Source organism: Nyctibius grandis, chromosome 9 (genome assembly GCF_013368605.1).
Source record: "Nyctibius grandis isolate bNycGra1 chromosome 9, bNycGra1.pri, whole genome shotgun sequence".
Taxonomy (NCBI): Eukaryota; Metazoa; Chordata; class Aves; order Nyctibiiformes; family Nyctibiidae; genus Nyctibius; species Nyctibius grandis.
This window is the reverse complement of record NC_090666.1, coordinates 31,818,679-31,840,558: the sequence shown is the minus strand read 5'-3', so window position 1 is coordinate 31,840,558 and position 21,880 is coordinate 31,818,679. Positions and strand designations below refer to the sequence as shown.

Here is a 21,880-nt window from a genome sequence, read left to right as displayed (position 1 = left end):
ACGTGGACACATGCTTTATTTTGTTAGTATATGCATGAAATTGTATGAAAACAAGAGTCACACTCTAGATTCCTTTTTCCTTTCTAATGAATGTAGTCTCAGAAAGATGAAGCAGCCACTCCTCCTTTCACACCTTGAAATGGAGGAAAGGGTTGAGCCAAGAGAATATCCCATTTTACTTATTGATTACAGCTCCGTCCTCGTGCTGAGTGACCGCCTTAGCAGTCTGCTCAAATGCTTGTGCTGTTCTGGATTTAGGAGCTTCTGTGTCAGAAGTAGTTAATGAAAAAAACCCTGACAAATGCCCTGGCTTTGTGCCTTTTTCATCTCTCCCTTCCCAGAAAGGACTATAACATACAGAAGAAAGCCAGGACTTCAGAATAACATGGGTCAAAGCCAGTCACTCAGAAGTACCCTCCAGTACTTCGAGCAGTAACTGAGGGTCCAGGCAGCTGGGGACTCCTAATAAGATTATTTGCTGCTACAGCCTGCACTGACATTGATCTCCAGGCTCAGTTCAGGTGCATCCCTGTGTATAATGCATTGAGATAATCTTGAGATGACAGCGGACACAAATAAGGGCAGCTCAGCCCACATCTGGGAGAGCCAGTCTCCAAACAGGGGTGGGAGGGAAAGACGACTGTGTAGCCCAACACTGTTATCGGTGCTTGCCTGTTTCTGGAGAACTGATGGTGCTCCTGTGTGCTGTTTTCTGGTAAAGGCAGGTAGATTATCTCTGGCAATGGAATGTGTTTTGTCCTTTATTAAGCATCTACCAGCACCCAAAACTAGCAAGAAAGTAAATAAAAATCCAGAATGTCCAATGCAGAAGAGAGACTTCTTGTGATTTCATTATTTGCAATAACCTAAGGCAGAGCCATAACAGGAATCACTGTTGCTTGCCCAGAATAAAATACTCTTGGATGAAAAAATAGATGTTTTCCACAATCTGTAGTGAGCAAATACTTAGGATTTGAGTAAGAGATGGGTTATCAGGACTACACAGTTTTACTTCTAGCATTGCTCGTCTTTCGTCTCTGAAAAAACGTTCTCTCCTTCTTTTTCACCTCTGCATCACTTAAATTTTGGTGAAAAATAAGTGTAATTAAACCTGAGGACAAATGGATAGTCATAAGACACTAAATATTTGTAGTGCTTTGAGGTCATCTTGGGAGAGTATGGCATAAATAGTTAAAATTCCTATGTAGTACAGAGTTGTCGTAAGGATGCGTGTGCCCACGTAGACATATATCTCTGTGTACGTATGTAAACAGAGCAGATCTGTATTGCACTCTTTCATCTGTGCCTATTCTAGAGACTAGTGCTCCTCGGGATGCATTTGTTTCATGCATAATTCAGTGGAACTATAGTTGCATCTTATTTTGAAGTGAGAATTATATATGAATTTGCTCTTGCTTTTTTTATCAGGTCAGACTGCTGCCTTGTTATACTTGTAAAACAGCACTCCCAGTCACCTCGCTGGTGCATAATAAGTGATTTTATAGTAAGGGCTGCGGTACTTTTTAGTCATTATAGCAAAATGGAAATTGTACTCTAGTGGAGACTCTAATTTCTGTGCTCCATTTGAAATAAAACACAGGGGTTTTGTTGTTTTGAAAGTCTTTTTAACATGGCTTGTGCTTTACAAAGGCACTTGTTACAGCTTCCTCCTGTTAGCTTCAGAGGTTATTTTCAGTGATCGTGGTGATCCCAACAAACAGAATAAAGATAATGCCCAACTCTGTAACATGGCTCAACTTCTTAACTAGTTGCTACGTGAAGGGACGTTGTGCTACATGCGTTTGTTTCACTTGTAAGTCTATCTTATTCCCTGGTTGGTGATAGTTTAGAGCGGTGTTAGTTCATCTCCTGGAGATCTCAAGTTTCTTGAAAATATTGGTGATTTAATCTGACGAGTGCCTGTGGTGTCAGAAAGAGTAGGGGTGGGGGCTCTGAAGCAAAAGTTACCCAGAAGTGTATGTGAAAATCTCTTGGAGTACTAGTAAGGGAAACTCAGTTCCCTGAATGTGTCCCTGTTTTGCAAGCAAGTAAAAAAACCATCCCTCCACGCTCGTGCGCCTACAGGGAATGTTCCAAACCTGTGGGTGCCCCTGAACTTCCCATTAAGCTCTGAGTTATTTAGAGGATGTGTAAAATCACACGTAAAATAGCAGCTTTCACACATTCAAGGATGCCTATTATAATATGCAAATGACAACAGCATATACACCAGTTACTCTGGAAAGCATACAAATGTGTTGTGCTTTTGTGCTCAAGGAGTACACTAGTAGCTGACAGAAGCCTGAGGACACATGCATGATTCATGATGTTTTTTTAAAAAATTTGGATGTGTAACTGTGTTAGCACCTGGAGTATGCTACTGAAGGTGAGAGTACTTTAAAAAACAAGTATCTTGTCAGGACTGCTGCAGTCTTGAGCAGAGAAGATAGAAATCCCTCCAGCACATCTTTTGCTGTGTTATTACTACATCTTCAGGGACCGGAGGCAAGAATTAATCTCTTTAAGGTACACAATGAAGGGGAAAAAAAAAAGGAAATACTGGGCAGTGCCTCAAACTATAATGTCTCAGTGCATGCTGAGCACATTTCCAGTGAGTTCATCTTCCTCTGGTTCCCCCCATGTTCCTCTCTCTCCTTAGAGGAAGAAATAAATGGGGAACTTTCAGTTAAAAATAGGAATTAGAAACCAGGAATGTGTCTATAACTGTAGTATTGGCAAGAGGTTTGGTGACATGAGTAATTAGTACAGGATTGCTGACCCCTCTGAGTCAGGACTGTGTTTGAGCCCTACTGTTTCCTGTGGTGTTGAGAATTAATGAGCTGTTAGATAAGGTTAGGGGCCTTCGTTTATGCCACATTGTGGCTGTGTCATCAGGAAGGAAGGCCCTTTTCTTCCCTCTGCTCCCTGCAGGTAAAGAATAATAAGACAGACGAGAGTGGCACAAGCTTTTGGGATTCTTCAGCTATTCCAGAGCACTGCCTGCAGGTTGGGCCGCAGTGGAGCTGATCCCAAAGGAGATGCTCCCCACCTTCTTCAGCCATAGCAAAAAAACTTCTTTTGAACTGTGAGGAGTGTGAGTGGGAATAAAATGAAGGTCTGGGCAGAATTTCTCAGGTGTGATTCCTCAAATACACAAATGCATCCCTGGGGCACACATTACCTGAAGATTTAAATTCTATAGCTTCAGCATGAAATTGCCACCAAATTTAGAATAATAACAAGCACAGGCTTTTGTGTGACTTTTTAGGAAAATTACCAGAAAGTCATCATTTTGTCATGTAACTAATTTTTGCCTACATGCAAAACTGTATACGGAACAGCTTACAAAAGAACGTTATGAAAGTCACACTAAAGCTATTATCACTAAATAAAAGTACCAAGTGAGGGTGGAGAGCCGTGAATTGTTGATGACAGAATTGGTTATTAAAAATACTCTTGTAGGTGAGTAGGTGGGTTTACAGTTCTTAATGCATTTAGGCACTAATAGCGGTTTTAAGTGTAGAAGTATAATAATGCGTTGTATAGTTAGGCTAACTTTTCATGCTAGTTTTACCTGGGCATTCCTGTTGACTTTTTAGCTGCTAAGAACAGGTTTGTGCCTGTTGGGGGAATGTACTTAGATGATTAGATAGGAAAGGAAGGAATTTTAAATGGTGCCCAAGGGTGTTGGGGTATCAGTCCTCTGGTGTTATGTGAAGGAGGACTTCATGGTGGTGTGGAGAGGCTGTGTGGGAGGTCAGACAGTACCATTTATCAGAGTCCTTTCAGGAATGGTGCACGGGCACTTTTTCAGTTGCATGGCTCCTTCATTTGCAAGAATTGGCAACCATGAATCATAAGCCCAGTGCAGCTGGGATGAAAAATCATAATTTTTTCTTCTGAAATCATTGAATTCTTATCGTGGGGTTGGGACAGAGTTGTGTATGACTTGTTAGGGGATCAGCTGCTGGGTTTATGAAGACTGTTTCGCTTGGTTGTACTCATCTCTCACCAAACTGATGACTCATTTCTCCCCAGTAAGGAACAAAGTGTGTTTGTTAACTGGGCAGCGGGTGTTTTAATTGGTTCATCTGTCTGACTCCACAGGAGCGTCTCCTGCTTTCTGTACTTCCTCGACATGTTGCCATGGAGATGAAAGCTGACATTAATGCCAAACAGGAAGATATGATGTTTCATAAGATCTACATCCAGAAGCACGACAATGTCAGGTAAGAACAGCAGCCTGTCTCCCAGCTGCTGGGGAGGAGGGACCCTCCCAGTGCTTGGCACTTAACACCCAGGGAAGAAGATGACAGCTACACATAATCCAACATAATTGTAAAGACTCTAAAGTGTCACCAGTTGACTTTGGAAGTTTGTATATAGGACGGGAGGAGGATTGCCACATTACTAAAACATCTTCCTTTGAGAAGAAACTTTAACTGATCTCTTTCCTTAGATTTTTTTTTTTCCACCTTTCTTTCCTGGAGTGAGTCTTGGTGGTTTTGAGAAGGTGGTATATTTGGGTTTAGTTATTTTTTGACAGTTACAAGCACTCTTCTGATAAGCCATGATGGGATGCAAGTTAAAGGTTGGCAATGCTTTCCATGGGGTAAATTGCAGAGCCCAGCTGAGGTTAAGATCACCTGGAGTGGTCTCTGCCAGTTTGGAATTACAAGCAGGGGGTCCATTAGTGACAGCCCTTGGCACCTGCTCAGTCATGCAATGATGCGTTGCTCCTTGATCTACCTGGATGAGCAAAAGAAATTGATATCCAACCTCTGGCAAGTCATGCAAAATCAAACCCAGTCGCTGTTGTGCCGGTAGTCCAGCCCCATGAGCTTCTGAACATCACCAGGTTCCCACTGTCCACTTCCCAGGGAAGAGGCAATAAAGTAGTACTTTAGTTGCTTGATATCTTTATGGGCTGCAGTTACAAAGTTAAGTTTAACTTAATTGTGATGCATTTTACCTCTGCTGTTGTAGCTGACCTCTTTGGGTATCACTTATGTCTCTGCTAAGCCAGATCCTGGAACTGTGTAACAGCTCCATGAGTCTATAAATACTTCTACTGAGACACAGGGACTGGGGACAGAGAGCTTCCCTTCTTCTCTTCTCCATCTCCCCTTCCAACAAGAGGTTTTCCTGTAAACTGCTTGCATAACCTTCTCTCTTATGTAGCTTTTAGTATGTTGGTGAATTATATTTTCTGGTACTTGGTGCTCAACAAATAAAAGTGGGTTTCTTACATGTCTAATATACTGCACCCTGCATAATCTCCAATAGATGATGCGGTGAAATTCACATGAAATTCTGAAGCATTTGGAGACATTTCCTTAGCCTTGAGGGTGGCGGGGAGAGGTAACGTACAAATAGAAAATCGGGAGGGCGTTGCTCACTTTGAATGTAGAGCCTGATATAAAACTCGGAAATCAGAGCAAGTCTGTGTGCTGGCTTGGACGAACTTCAGTTCAGCCCTTCATATTTTTGGTTGTGACTCAGTAAACAGATAAAGATCCACTAGCAATACTGAAGACAAAAACATTATCAAAGCCAATAATGGTTCAGTGATGAAAAACAAAGAATATACATATGATGATGAAGGTGAGGGGAAGAGGCCACCCAGAGTGCCCTCAGCAGAGTATGTGCTACAGTAGATTAGATTAGGTTTTGTGTCTTTACATTCATTTTTTCCTCACTGGCACTGAGCTTGTTCAAGAAGGTGTGTAAATTTCTTGTGATAGATGCCGCTTGTGAATTTTCTTAATAGAGAAATTACTTTTTTCCAGTACTCAAAGGTCAGCCTCACATTCAAACTGATTGAATTCATTAGATATGACATGAGACTAGTCAGTATGGTATTATAGTCTTTCACATCAATTTCCATATGTCATTATTTGTAGGTTTGAAAGTTGTTCAGTACAGTCAAATCTTAGTAAAGGTGATTATCTCTTTAGGATTATATTTATTGAAATTTTAACTATATCACTAAATAAACAAAAACTAAAGTCCAGAGGAGGGCGACCAAGCTGGCGAAGGGTCTGGAGGGTCTGACCTACGAGGAACGGCTGAGGGAGCTGGGGTTGTTTAGCCTGGAGAAGAGGAGGCTCAGAGGTGACCTTATTGCAGTCTACAACTACCTGAAGGGAGGTTGTAGTGAAGTGGGAGTTGGCCTCTTCTCCTGGGCAACTAGCGACAGGACAAGAGGACACAGCCTCAAGCTTCGCCAGGGGAGGTTCAGGTTGGACATTAGGAAGAATTTCTTTTCAGAAAGGGTTATTAGACATTGGAATGGGCTGCCCAGGGAGGTGGTAGAGTCACCATCTCTGGATGTGTTTAAGAAAAGACTGGACACGGCACTTAGTGCCATCCTGCTCCGGCAGGGGGATTGGACTAGATGAACTTTTGAGGTCCCTTCCAATCCCTAACATTCTGTGATTCTGTGATGATCTAGTTGACATGGTGGTGTCAGGGCAATAGTTGGACTCGATGATCCCTGAGGTCTCTTCCAACCTGGTTGATTCTGTGATTCTGTAAACAATAATAAACTAAATTTACCAAAGAACAATTTTAAAGGGAGAGGGGAATCTGACGGAACGATTATGATTGGAAAAAATAGCCCAAAGATAATGGCTGGTATGGAGACATGGAGATCTCAAAAGATACAACAAAAAATTATGCATGACCCAGAGTTTAGAAAGAGAAAAGAGTTTTCTATGATTTTCAGTTATGGCTGTGAAGTAACATGAAAGGTGAAACATGCATACATAAATGGGTATATGCACCAATCAGTTCCTTGGGCTGTCCTGATGGGTAGCTAACAGGAAGCTTGCAAACATTTAATTTTCACATCTTGTGTATTTATTGAATAATATGAACATTTCCATAATAGATTTTCTTCTGCAGCCTAGAAGTAATTTTAACTTTGTTCTTTATGGTAATGACCGTTTAGGAATCAGCCCTTGCAGGTGCTGACTGTCTCCAGTGCAAAGGGAGTCTGAGGTCTCAAAAGAGCTTGCAAGGGGAAGTAACTTCAATGATCTCTTCCTCAAAGTATGGACTTTGTTGTCTGTGCCTACGAGGTCCTAAATCAAAGCCCACTGAGATCATGGAAAAGGAAGATAAGAAATACGAATAAAATAGTATATGTACTGAGAGCAAATAGAAGGTAACTTAGGAACATCTCATCTTCATGTACTTGAGGGAAATTAATAACTAAGTATGAATATTGAAGAAAGGAAACATGACTTGGAACAAATGACTCATTTCGCACTAGGAGTTCAGCATGGAGCCTTTGCTCTTGCCTGGGTGCACTGAAACCACCTCTAGTGGGAACGACTGTGGATGATTTTGAAGCATTTGCATGCACAGAGAAACACACTGGTGGTGGGGGGTAGTGTCTCTATGATCTGGATTAATGAACTGTCTGAGTAAAAGCAAGCATGCTCTTTACTTTTCATGGGGAAATGCTCAAGGGGAGGCTTTTGAGATGAGAACGCTCCGAGCAATTTTGTTTTGTTTTTGTCACTATTCAAAAATGTCATAAGATCTAAGTTTTTATGAGCTAAAGGTTATTGTGTCAAGGCAATTGAGAAGTATGTGAAGTCGGTGCAAGGGTGCTGTGCCCAGCCATTGAATCTGGCTTCCTGTTGATGATTTATGAGCAGGAGCATTTCCTCCGCAGTTCGTAGAAGTGGGAAGGTCTGTGTGTCTGCACAGAGGTGTGAGTTTCCCTCCTCCATCAGCTGTATCCAGCGATTCTCTTTTCCTGCTCTCCCAGATTAGTTAAAAAGTTAGATTATAAGTGGAAGTATAATGGATGGGAATTTTCATCAGCTATTGATTTAAAAGTTTGATTGCCGTCGTAATGCCTGGAGCCTGAGATCTTCATTTTCACTGGATCTTCAGGGTGAGGTTGCTCATCAATTTCACAGTCAACGTGGAAATAATGAGCCTCACTGACACTGGAGGTTTCCATCCAGCCGGGTTTAACTTTGGCCCTTGGAACTCGGGAGGCACAGGAGCACAGCCTCGTGCACTTCGCCTGGTTTGACGTTTTGTGTGGGAGAAGTGGTTTACTAAATTCTGTTCCAGACAAGATTAAATATTTTAATTTTCAGGGATGATTGGGTCTGGGCTTTTGGGACCCCCTCTAATTTTAATTAAAAACCAAACCCAAACCACTCTACCAGCAGAAAACGTTATTCTAAGATTATGTGAAGTTACTGTGTGGAGGGGTTTTTTTCTGTTCTAAAATGAGGAGTCTTTAAATGACCAGTTCTGCTGTGATATGCTTAGTTTTTAGATACTACATTACTTGCTGCTTTTTTTTCTTTTTAAAAAGGTTACACACTGCTTTTTTTTTTTCTAAGAAAAAATAAGTAAATTTAAAACCCATGTAGAAAAGACATCTTCCTCAGGTGCCAGTAGTAGGTCTGTAAAACACAGCCATGATCCTTTAATATGGGACAGTTCTGCCATAATATTGCTTATTGTGTTACACTTCTTTTAGAGGGTGGGCTATCTCTCTCTTCGGGGAAAGATGATGTTTTTATACAAAATACAGTGGTCTTTCTGACCTGAATGGGTAAAAGCAAACCTTTTTAGAGCCTTACCAGGGCTTCCTGTGAATGAGTTCATAATCTCCTGCTTATTGTTATGGAAAGTAAAGTTCAGAGGCTAATTTATCCACAATGAAAATACAATTTCCTGTCATTTTTTTGGCAGCAAAATTTGTTTCAGGATTATGTTCTTCTGAAGAATTTAGGGTGATGACGAAACTAAGATGAAGAGGTTTGGGGTTAATACACTCTTTTTTGATGCAAATGAACAGAACCTTTTAACAGGGAACAAAACCAATTCCCACCCTGATTTATTGAATAAGAATTAACTTTGACAAATCCAGACCCTCAGAGTGTGATTTGACCTTTCCCACATATGTGTGTGTTAAATATAAAGTCTATTGTCAAATGCAATCAGGAAAGGAGTTCCCAAGACTATGCAAGTAATTTTGGGTAAACAACAAGGTGAATTATGTAACTAAATTGGTTCACGTTATCATGAATGAGATTATGTCTGATAGACAAACCCTAAAATACGCATAGATAATATTGTTTATCTATCATGCTTCCCAGGCAGAATTTTAAATGTTTTACATTACTATTGCTATTTATAGTATCTCACTGCAGTGATAATGGCTTTAATGTTATCTAGGTTTAACCAAATATAGTAATCTCTGTGCTATAAAAGGAGGCTTGAAGTCCTCTGTGAAGGGATAAAGGTTGGCTGTGTCATTGAAATTCCTTTGATGAACTGTTTCAAGCAGCTTATTTTAGGGCTGGCATCCAAGCATGGTGAAAGTGGCAGTTTCCTGTCTTCTCCCCTTCCCATAATTCTTATGAATCGTGTACTCAACAACATTAACCTGATCTCAGAGTTTTTTAAACATCTTGACAACTTGAACTAAACCATTTGCAGAAATGAAACAGTCCATTTGCTTTCAGCTTTGTAAATGGAAAACATTTTTAACTGGTTTTCTGGTTTAGTTACGTTCTAACACGAAGAATTCTCCCCTTAAAAATGACCAAATAGTTGCACTTTGGCTGAGTGTCAGGGTATTCAGACCAGCCGCGTCAACTTAACCTCTTTGCCTTATAGGCGTTGTGATGCTTAGTGAGTTGCTTATGAAGTGTGTTAAATTCTTACATTGCAAGGTGCTATGTAAATGTGTGCTATGAAATTTGTGAAAATTTCGACTAAGCAAACATCTTTTTTCTCCCTCCTCCCGCTATCCTCACACACAGGACATCTAGTCTTAATGTTTGTTGATGTTAAAGGCCTTATACATATAAATAGTAGTACAAAGCTGAGCTGTGATCGCAGCTAGTAGGAGGGTTCCCAGGATATAGCTGTAACTGGACATACTAGTGCTGTTAACTTGCCAAAGCAATGTGCTGCTTAGTGGTAAATTCTTGTTGGTGAGTATAGGCATGAGGCTGTTTTTTCTGCCTTGCTAACAGTGCCTTTTGAAATGCTAAGTGGGTTTATAATGAGGCATATCCTCCCAAGCCCGGGTCAGATAGATAGCGAGTTGCCTTTGGAGGTAGTTACGCCAATGGGCTGGTTTTGTTCAGGAGCTCATCCCAGTTCTGTTCTCATGGTTTTTTATGAGAGGTTATTGAAGCTAAGCAGAAACCAGTTTAATTTTGCCATCTTTAATAAATAAAACTACAGTATGGTGTGTATAAATTTCTGACGGTTCTTCCATGGATATTTTCAAAGATTCCCCAAATGTCTCATCTCAGCCAAAGTTTATGTACCTTTAATTTCTATGGAAGGCCCCGTCACCAGGAAAGGGCAGGAGCAGTAGCTGTTTTTAATATTTACTGTATAATCCATCTCTCTCCTTGTCTTCTCCCCTTTTTGGGGGGAGGCAGAATGAAAATTGATGGTTTATGTTTGAAGATGAGGAAGAGCAGCATTAAGCAGGAGGAAGCCCAAGAGCAGGTTTTATCCACTTCTTGCTTTCTGGTATTGCTCTCCTTGCCAGTTCGTGAGCTTCGATCTCCTGCCAAAGTATGTTCATGGGTCGGTTGGTTGTTCTCAGCGTCAAGTCATAGCAAGACCTCTACCTCCTTTTCTTCATTCAAGGCATATACTCACAAGCAGTAGAAGGTTGTTTTTGCAGGTAGGTGGGGGGATACTGTGTGGGTTTCATGTGGGTTCAGGGGCCCCTTGCATTTAATTGCCGTATCTGCTAGTTGAGGCTGTAGGCTGAGAAAAGTGAGTAGGAGGGAAATGATCAGCCTTCCCACACCTTTCCCCAAATAACAGCAGTGAATTTTACTTGCACAGGAACTCTTCTGTTTCCCTGTCAAGAGCCAGCTCCTGGGAACTTTACCTGTGTCTGCCTGGAGTGAATCTTGGCTTTTTAATTTTCCAGACAATTTAATGATTTTTTTTTTAAGTTAGCAATATGTTTTAATAAGTGTGAAAGCAGGTTTCACCCATGGGTGAAGGTAAATTATTCTGCTCTTACTACCACTGATCGCTTGACTCCTCCTAGACAATTTGTGGTTTTGAGAGAAAAAATCAGTGTCTTTTGGAGAAAGGCATTCAACCTAAAATCCATGTGTAAAGGAATTTGCTTATTTTGCAGCCATTGTTACACCTGAACTTGACATCAAAGCTGTGCAGTAAGTCTGGCCGTTAATATTAAAAGGGGTGTTTCAACCCAGGATCGCTCCCTATTTTCAATACGTGTGTGTCGATGGTTCATTCTTGAAAACTTTAAAGCCAAAGAATAGAGCAGGTTTATGTATTTTATCAAATCTACCTCTTTGTGCATGTGCACAGCACCCTTTAAGAAGAACAAATATATGCTGACTTGTTTAAGTGTTTATCTGACTGTCTGCCCATCTTTCTTTTTGAACTGGGAATATATTGTGATCTTGGTCCCTGCTGGGAACTCTTGGTGTCTTCAGGGACATGAGAGAGCCTTGTACCCTCCGAAGAACAAAACAGATAAATAACTGGCTGCAAGACATCCCGCTGGATGCATTACTTAAACACGTGTGTTGTAATAAAGATAACATCCTCAAAGTGCAGCGTGCCAGGTGACTGCAGATCTGCAGCCAGCAGCAAGCCATCAGCAATTAGGAAGGGCCTGTGATGTATAATTCACACCCTGCTATTCTGAGTTTGCACAAGGGTCTGTGAAGTTCACAGGGTGATGGATTGAAGAGTGTTAGATGTTTTAATGATGAAATACTGTGAACAGTAATTTGGAGAGAAGAATGAAGGTGCCTGCTGAAGTTTACAGAGCAGTATTTCAACTCATCAAGGTTATTTGGATTCTCTTTTTTCTTCAATAGTACTAAAAATAAATTACATTTTTTAAAAAATGGAAGTCTGACTGCTGATTGGCCTGATACTAAAAACAAATGTATCAAGCTTATAGTAAAAAATAAGCATCAAATTTTGTTTATTTAATATTTTGTTTATTTAATCCATCCCCAGTCTTCTCTGTTCTGAAGTAACCTTGACAAGAAAATTTGAGTCTTCTCTGACCAAAACTTTACTTTTGTAAAGACTTGCTTGTACAGACTTGCTTTCCTTTTGTAAAGACTTGGTTAAATTTCAGTTAACGAACTACTTTGTCATGTAGTTAACATGCAAAGTAGTTTTAAGAACACTGAGTTTATATAACATTTGAAGAGGTTCTTATTAAAATCATCCCACCTTTTTGCTTCCTCCTTAGACTATAATGACTGAAAAGCAAAAATCAGTTAAACTTTTTATTCTGTAATTCACTGAACTTTGCAAAACTATTTAAAGCTCTCTTACAGGAGCTGTGAAACAGAGGCACAGTCTTGGATGGGGCTGGATTAACTTCTCTTGTCTTATACTATATTTATATCCCTCAACAATGTTGCTAATTTGTGCATCTGTTCTTACTGGTTTATATATAATTTTGACACTGGATAAATGATGAAGACGAGACAAAAGCTGAAGCCAATTAGTGGAGGAGAGCTCTCAAGTGGTCTGGTATCCTGTGACTCAAGTTAATGCATTGCTAACTTGAGTCTTATGTCCTCCAGTAACTGAAAGTCATAGTGTATTTTTTAAACTTGCTCAATTTTATCACTTTTGCTTGATAGTAATTGGTTAAAAAGTTAGGGAGAGGCTGGTACTGACTGTGCAGACTGCATAATTCCATAAATGGTGTTTCTATAAGAAACCAGGCTAAGAACAGGTCGCTTCAGAAGCAGAGCTAACAGAAATGAGACGCAACAGAGGACTGCACAAAACAGCAAAGGAGGCAAAAGGCCAAAGAGATTAAATGAATTTCGGCGCACACACACACAGCTGGCAGGGCATTGGCCTTGTAGAATGATAGACATGCTCTTTTTACAAAATTGAGTTTTTTCTGTGTCCATTTGTGTTTCTGTTATAAAGCCCTGGAAAGATGCACTCAGTTTTAAATGGTGGGAATGAGGATTTGTAAAACCATGTGGGTTCTGAGGACTTGGAAGTTCGCAAGTAGTTTTCAGAAATTGGAAAGAAGTGTATGTGTGATACGCTTTAAAAAGCAAACAAAATACAGGAATATAGGTAGTATCTTCCCTGATACCATGGCCAGCAGAGATCTTTCTCTGGGGTTGCTGATGTGTGTTTGGCAAATATCTGAGGCTCTCAAAGGCAATGAGAAATTCTAAGGATGTTCTTGACCAGTAGCCATGTCCCTGTTCGAGCCAAAAACTCCTGAATGAACCCCTTAAATCTACAGGAGGATTGTCAGGGTTTGAAATCAGCTCCCTCAACTCCAGTTCTACAGAGCTGACCCCCAAGCCCAAAAACCTAGTGCAGTAACCGCTTGTGAAACTTGGATTTGTGACTATCAGCAAGATACTCTTTCCTAGCCTCCTGTTGCAGAGATCTCCCCAGTAAGTGGCATGCAAAAGGCTGGATGACTGTGGCTTTGTTCAGTTCTCAGATGATCTGTAAATGCCTGTTTGTCCTCATCAGTAGCTGTGCAGAGCATCTGGAAGTACAACTTGCCCTCCCACATGAAGAGGAAGGTTGAATGTGTGAGGCACTGGGGAATTTTTCCAGCAGAGATATAGTAGTGACAGTTTGTTGATCCACCATGTCAGCTCATTTGTTTGGGGTTTTTTTTGTTGGTGGTGGGTTTGTGTGGGTTTTTTTTAACTTTAAGCATGATTCTTTGCAGAGTCTGATAATACACTGGCTCCATTTCCTACTCATTGTGGGGAATGTGTTGCTAATAGGAGGTTACTAGGACAACCCTCCTTCTTCTGACAACTATTTAATTTCTGTTATCTCTAAGGCCTGGCAGACCCATACATCAGTGCTGAATGCAGTAGCAATTTGGAGAGATGCTTTGTAACATGCTGGCCCATGAAGGAGAAGACAGACCTATGTCACAGAGCTGATGGGATATTTGCAGGGTGGGGGGGTAGGCAAAAAAGACGGGAAAGACCAAAAAACCTTGGAAAGCAAGGAGAAAATTTAGCAATTGTTAGTAATGCCTGGAGGAAAGGGGATGAGAGAATGGAAAACAGATGCATGCAGTTTTAGATAGTGGACAGTTACGTGCCATAGCAGTTCTGGTGGAGAGCATCCAATCTTGGGAGCATGCACACCAATGCACCGCTGCTTTCTGCTGTGGCTGTTTCCAAAGAATGAGCTAGTAAGAATCAATTTGTAGAACAAAGCAAACAAAACTTTGGCTTCTGCTCAGGGGAACTTGAGCAATTCTAGTTACAGATCAGGCTTCAACAGAAGCCAAATGCTGATCCATAAAAGTATAATTACTCTGTTTCATTTGGAACCTTTTGTTCTGGATTGCATTCAAAACTACTGTAAGCCCCTTTGTGAGATTCTTTTTCTTTCCAGGCAAGAGAAAAAGAGGCCTTTTGATTTAATAGTTCTACTTTATTTCAGTTAAAAAGGAGAAAAAAAAACACATCGCCCTTGCCTTTCTTCCTTAAGAATCTTCCCTTCTGCACAATAGCAGCCAGCAGGTCGCAGTTTAGGATGACGGGTCTAATACAACAGGTCTAATGTAGAGACAAAGTTGTGTTACAGAATATAAATGGTGATATTCTGTTTTTAAGATCCAGTACTCTTTGTCATTTTCAGCTGCAAACTGAGTAAAATTTTATTGAAATCGGTAGTGATTACAAATTTCTTGCAAAGCCCAGAAACCTTGAAATTGCAGATGTGACTGACCTGCTGAGCTCCTTTTCCTTGGAAGTATGTAATGATGGAAAGAGTAAATTGAAAATTATATCCTCTCTGAAAGCTTAAAAACAACTGAAAAAAAAAAAAGAGAGAAAATAGTATTGGAGAACAACTGTACAAAACTAAAGCTGTGTTTAAGGATGAAATGTGTGATTTTTGGGGAGACTTCTGATTCTGAGAACATCATAGGAGGGTGAAAATATTTGTTCATCCACTATAAAATGGCATGTCTGCTGAGAATCATCCAGGGCTATACTTTTGTGATGCAGAAGCCCAATACGGACTTCATTAGCATTTATTAGATCAGTGTATTTCACTTAAATACATGCATTCACTGGCTTCTTTAAGTGTCTTTTGTGTATTCTTTCATCTCTTTTTAGGTTATTTTTCCTGCAGATTCAACTAACATTTCTAGTGAAGGATCATAAAAGCTACATTTTGTTGGTCTGTCACGTCCCACAGCTTTTTATTTTTCCATTATGTATATCATACACAGCATTTATTGTATTACTAATAACTGAACTAATTCTAAGTCATCTTGCTGGATAATGGGTGCTGCCTAGAAACACCTCCTTGCATTTTTAGTGCTTTACACTCACAACTTCTTGTGTAAGTATCCACCACTACCAGTCGACCCCACAGGGGAGGTTAGGGCTGGGGAATGGAGAGACTGAGATTGACAGTGATTTCTTTAATTTGACTTGGTAGCGAGGCTGATTAGAGCTCAGAAATGCCTGGCTCCTGTTACAGAAACATCCTAACGACTAGACCATGAAGGCTCTGCCCTGCCTGCGCTGCAGAGGAATTGTGCAGAAGGAACAAGCAGGGAGTGTGCACAAACACACACACTCTTTGTGTTGAGGGCTTCTCGTGACTGCTGGCTGGATCTGCAGGCGGAATTCACGCTACATTTCAGCTGGGCTGCCACACCAAACGGGCATCTTTCTGTTCCTCACTAAAATGAAAACCCAGAGAAATTCATTAATTCAGTTGACATTCCAGGTGGCAGAAAATAAAACGCAGAGGTAGTGAAGATCTGCGGAGACACAAGCGACGAGGCGTGCCATGCTCATCCGGGAGCGCAGAGGCTCAACCCACATGCCAGAGTAGGTTATCTGGCCTCGGTTTTCCCATGTGCCAGAGGGTGTTTGAGGCTACATCTCCTAGGAGAGGCCCTGACCAAAGAAGGTGTCCTCGTTCTCTTTGGTTAACTTGGTTTAATTTTTTTATATAAAAGAATCAAACCCCAGAGCAGCAGCTTGAATCCCACTGTCCCATGTCACAGAGCACGCCGTAATCATCAGGGCAGAGCTTGCTGTCTCTGCCTCTAATTATTCTGAGTATTTTATATGTAATGAGCAGCTGCAGCACAAGGTCCTGAGGGCACCCCCGTTCCCAATCCAAAATAGCCTATTGTCCAGTTCAGGCTGAATTCAGGCAGAGGAAAAAATCAGATCCATGTTTTCTCACTTCTCAGGCAAAGGGTCTTAAGAGACAGTTTCCTTGCTTGCATTCTCACTCCATTTACTTATATATAGCAGGCATTTGCAGAATGCTAAGGAATCAAGGATACAAATTTCTGTGTACATTTCTGTTCCTTAAAGATGTGCCAGTCTGTTGTGACAGGCCAGTGGTATTTTAGCTGGCAGGAATATGAGCTCCCAGCAAAGATTTGGCTACATTCATGTAGCAGGCAGTGCGGATGTGGTGGGGATGTTCTTAAATGCTGGACACATATCTTTTTTTATTGTAGCTACTGACTTAATCTGAGCCCTGTCTGTATTTCTTAATTAAAAAAAAAAAAAAACAACAAACCCACCACCAAAAAAAAAACCCAAAAACCAAAACCAGTCAAGTATTCCTGTAAGATGCTATCACGAGGCTCAAACTGAAGTGAAAATTTATCTGCTGGGTTTTCTGGCCTCAGTGGTCCTTGATTAACCACAGCGTGTCTGAAGTAACCAGGAGGGGCAGAGGCCAGTGGGATCCTGGGGAGGATTTGCTTTTGCCTTTGACTGCTGTTAACTTTTTTTCTGGTTCTGTTTGTAAGGATTCTGGTGACTGGCTGTTGTCAGCAGGATTTTTTTTCAGTTGCATAAGGACTGAGAAAACAGTATCTGTCTGACTCTTCCACAGTGAATGGCTTTCAAGTTAAGCTGTGGCTGCAGTTATTGTGCTCTAGCTGTGACACTATAAATAAAGTTATTAACAGCAATATGTAAATGGGTTTCTATTTTTGTTCCCTGTATTGTTTGCAAAATCTAGGGCAGTTATTCAGTAAGAATCATCTGCTGTTTAGCACTGAGCCTACCAGCATTTGATGCTGTGTGGGCTGCTGCTTTTTTTTCCCCCTTTCTTTCTTTCTTTGCACTGGCTTTTAGAATCCAGCTCCTTTGCAAGTTTGTTTGTTGTGGTATATAAGAAATAGAGTAGCTGTGCTAAGCATTTTCAGGCTTTCGGAGAGTGGCTTGGTACTTAAGAATAGAGAATCATCTCTTGATATCTGAACTATAGGAGCATTAAAAACGGCTACACAAACATCAAATACCACAGCTGCTATTTGCCTTAGTGCACATCTTGCAAATTCCACTTTGTTCAAAGATCTTCATGGTTTGTGTTGTGTTTGTGTGCTCCGTTTCCTTCCGCTCCCCTCTCCATCACTCCGGATCTGCCCGACAGCCTCGGGCCCTGTTCGCACTGGAAACTTGTACCACGTTAATTCGTGCCGTTATAGTACAGCCCCCACAAATGGAGAGCGCGGGTATGTTGTTTTACAAACACTTTACTACTGTCATGGCCACTCCTGTCTGGAAGAGCAAATTATTCTAATCTGAGGCATCTGTTTAGAAACCTGAATGCATCTGTGCTAGGGACAGGGGCTGTGTTGCTGTTAACATATATACTCTATAAGACATTTCACATGAGACAGTTTGTTATAACTTCTTCCTGCTCTGCAAGTGAATTTAGCTCTGGCTTCCCCGAATCCCCAGCGGGGAAAGTCCCAACCTGTTTGTCCTGTGACTCATTAGCCACAATTCTGTTGCCAGCTGTGTTAGCCTTCAGATGGGCATGTGTCCTCCACGACACGTTAATTCCATTTCGTGCAGCTTCGTGAAAGGCCATTGTAACGTTGGGACACCAGTGAGGTGTGACTCCAGTTTCACTCCTTGCTTGAAGTAGCGGTTAGTTTTATGGTATATGTAACATCGGAATATTCAGAAGTGTTTTGAAGTTGTGACACCTGCTGTTCTGAACTGAACCGAACTCATCCTTTCAAATGCCAGGCACTTTATTTCATTTTTTTTGTTTTTAATCTTCAAGCCAAAATTGCTGCTACTGTAGTGGCATAGAAAGTAAGCAGAAATCAGCTAGACTGGTTTTGCATAGATGCAGAAAGATCTGACACAGTAACTTTCTTCTTATTTTCATGGTCTGAGACACATGGCCATAATATATATTTTACGTGGTCTCTGAGGTGGTTTTCTATGCTATAGAAAAGATCTGGTCAGACTCTATTGATTTTATTGGTATTAGTTCACTGGTAAACTAATAACTGTTTATAGGAACTTCATTTCAAGATGATATTTTGTGAATATTGAGAGTAGCAAGCAAATGACTTAGTGAAATATCGTAATGCATTAACATAGAAATTAAATTTTCCAATGGAAAATACAAGAGAAAAGCCATTTCTTTATATGCAGATCTATTATTCTGGTGATGGCAATTACAGTAATTCTCTTGAAATCAAGTTAAAATTATATGCCTGCTTTATTATGAGAAGAAACCACTGATTGCAAAAATCAGGGGAGATTCAGTGGAAAGTTAAAAGAGACTTACATATGCAGTGGGCAGACCTGCCTCGCCACGCTCCTTGCTTCAGCATCTCAGAGTAGGTTTGGTGTGGATGTTCCCTGGACTCAGGAGGCCAGGATTCACATTCCTGCTTTACCATGGTTTTCCCATGGTTTTCCCACATGACCTTGAGCCCCTTTATATATTTTCTTCATATACCATACTGCTGTCTCTGCAAAATAGTGTGGTGTTGCTTTTGTAGCACCAATGACATTTTAACAATTGCTTAATGCCAGTTTGAAAACTTAATATGCTCAAGAAGCTAGAGATGCAATCTTCCATTTTATTTTGTAAAGAAAGAAATTTGAGACAGAGCCAGCTAAGTAACTGATCACAGAGTCAATTGATGGGCTGTCAAAAATTGGAGTCAAGGTGTCTTGATAACTAGTATCTTGACCAGCATAATAAAACAAAAGTGGTGTAAATGTTTTCTGATATTACAGTATATAATCTGGATGCCATAAAGTAGATTTAACACTGCTTACTGTCTATGAAATAATGGACATACGCAAAGTATTTAGAATATGAAGTATGTTAGGGCCTGAAGAGGTGCATAGAATTTAATATTCCCTGTTCAAGGATGATCTTTGCATAGAAATACTCTTTTAGTGAGCTCACCTCTATTGCCTTCTAAGGGGGAATGTTTGTACTGCTGATATTGATTGTACAGAATTTCATTATATTTACATTCTTTCTCCAAGGCAGCTGGAGTTTTCTGTGTCACCAAAGGGAACCAAAGATAGATGTCAGCTGAAGTGCCATTGATCAATTGCAATGTGATGACAGATCACATCTTAAAAAGGAAAAAAACTCTTAATGTTAAATGGTAGCCCTGGTAAAGTTGGGAGAGCTTTACTCCTGAGTTGAGGATATCTATTCATTACTGGTTCTTATCAGGTAAGGAATATTAATGTAGTATACAATAACCAGATAACGAGTTCAATTTCCTGCAGGATTTTTTCCTTTTCATTTAATTCTGAAATTACGGCCAATCTCCCTTCTCACTCAAAACATAGTGTTTTATTACTAAATTTATTATCAGGTTTGTTTATTAATTAATAACAAGTTGATCCCTCAGTTAATGAGCTGTACCGACTTTCTTTGGCCAGCCATTTTACCTTTCAGAATAACTAACAAAGGATTGTGTCTTCATTTTAAAGTTCTTCTCCACTGATGTTGCATTGGTGTTTCTCAGAAAAGTGGCTATTATGAAGTGTGCACAGTTAAGTTTCTCTATATGCTGTGGGTCTATTTATCTATCTTTACAGTTTCATCTTTGTCATTTTAAAAACACAACTCCTTGACTGCATTTAAAAATATAGAAATGAGGAGGCAGCAAGTCGACTCCTGTTGACTGTTCCAAAAAGGGCAGTAAGCCTCATGTTCCTGTTCTTCAGCAATCAGTTTTCCCAGCAAATGGCCACTTCAGTATTATTGATCTAGTAAGCTCACAAACATGAATGGTAATTGTAGATACAGAGCATCACATCACTTGCCCATTCCCAGCTTATCCATGAAACAGTCTGCATATTTTGGTACCTACTCTCCTTGGGAAAATGAGATAACTATAGGAAAGGCACAGTTTCTCCTTAATATTTTAAATTATGACATTTATATACTAATGTAATGTTTTCATTATGCAGTGACTTTCCTGAGGGAAAACCCTGACTTCCCAAAATTGCAGAGTAAATAAATCACAAAAGGACAGGACTCGGGGGAAGCTAGTGGAGCGAGTGAGGAAGAAGTAAGGTTAGGTTGAAATGACCACTGCATGCAGGATTACTGCAGCTTCTTGGGTAGGGAGTACAAAAGCGTCGTTGTTTGAATATCCACGATACCAGAGAAGAACAGACTGAATGCAATTTGAACAGCTATGAAGAGCTCATTCTTTCACCATCAAAGACAAAGACCTGGGCAATATATAACAGAAAGCACTTGATTAGATGCAACTTACTCAATCCCTATCCCATGTGCCAGGGTATACATGTGAAACTGTTAACTGTCTGTGCCAAAATTTATTACTCTGTTGCCTTCTCTAACAACTGATTGATTGCTGGCACTCAGGCTCTATGCAACAAGTTGTGTTTTAGTTTAATACTTAAGTTTTTAGTTGTTTCTCTTTCCTATTGCGCGGCTTCTATGGCTTCGGTCACTTTTGCAAGCCATTCTCTTGAAGGACAACAGGGAGGAATACTGTCAGAGCCTTACAGCTGTGGTGGTAATGGATAGTCCCTTCTTGCAGAGTTCTCTTAGCTCTGTCTTCCTTCTTCTTGATTTTTGGCAGGATTTTGACATCAGAGATTGCTCTAATGCCAAAAAACAGACTGCAAGAATGCTCACAGCAAAAAGCATGCCTGAAATTTGAAAACCAGAAAATAACATGGCTTTTCCTTTTTGTTTTATGTGCAGTTCTGGATTTCAGGCTGTCTTGTGGGACAAATGAATCTGAGATTTATTTTGGTGTGGGCTGGATCCAGCTCCAGTTTGGATAGACCTGCCAGCTCTTTTGCACTGGTCAAGCAGACCCGGGTGAGTCTGGGCTTGCTCAAAGCCAAAGCAAAGACACACGATCAGAGTCAGCAGTATGCATGGTTCCTTTGCGCCTTTCTGCAAAAGGCCATGTATATCCTTCAACTTTGGCTTCCTAAACTTCCTTGGAGTTGGAATGGATTTGGCATCTTACTTATATGATTTTTCCCCTGACCAGAGTGATTGGAAAAATTTTCACATTCCCATCAGTCCCTTCTTAGATACATAAAAAAAGTTCCAAAGTTCCTCCTTCTTAATAGCGCAAAATCTCATTTAGGCTGCTCAGATTTCTTTTTTATGTTTGATGGACAGCAGCATCTAATTTGGCTTGTGATGATGGAGTAATAAAATTCCTTCCACTCATCTCAAAGACATCTATAACGTGCTCCACCTATAGTTTGGCTGGTAGCCACTGCTTATCTGTCTTTATTTGTTTTGCCTTCCCCAAATAGTTTTTCTTCCCAAAAAGCTATTTATTACTGTTGTTTCCAGTGAAGAATCAATCTGGTTAAATATAGCCTGCTGAAATAGGAAAATCTTTTCGCTCAAGATATTTGGAGGGAGGGGGTAGCAAGATTTCGTGTTTAAGATAAAAAAATGAGTACTGACGCTGCTTAGCTATAACTCAGTTCCAATAACTGGGGATGCTACTCATGCTTGTAAACTGCAAACCAGGGAAGGTCATGGAAAAATTTTCCCTATGTGACTGGTGCAGTCTTCTCCTTCTGGTTGG

At 40.5% G+C, this 21,880-nt stretch overlaps 1 protein-coding gene across 1 annotated transcript in view; it reads left to right on the top strand.

The window, feature by feature from the left end:
- ADCY5 (adenylate cyclase 5) overlaps positions 1 to 21,880 on the top strand; it is a 221,425-nt gene that overhangs the window by 129,638 nt on the left and 69,907 nt on the right. The window contains exon 3 of the mRNA XM_068407629.1: positions 4,108 to 4,229. Within this exon, the coding sequence (XP_068263730.1) occupies positions 4,108 to 4,229 (122 nt within the window). The remainder of the gene's footprint in view (positions 1 to 4,107; positions 4,230 to 21,880) is intronic.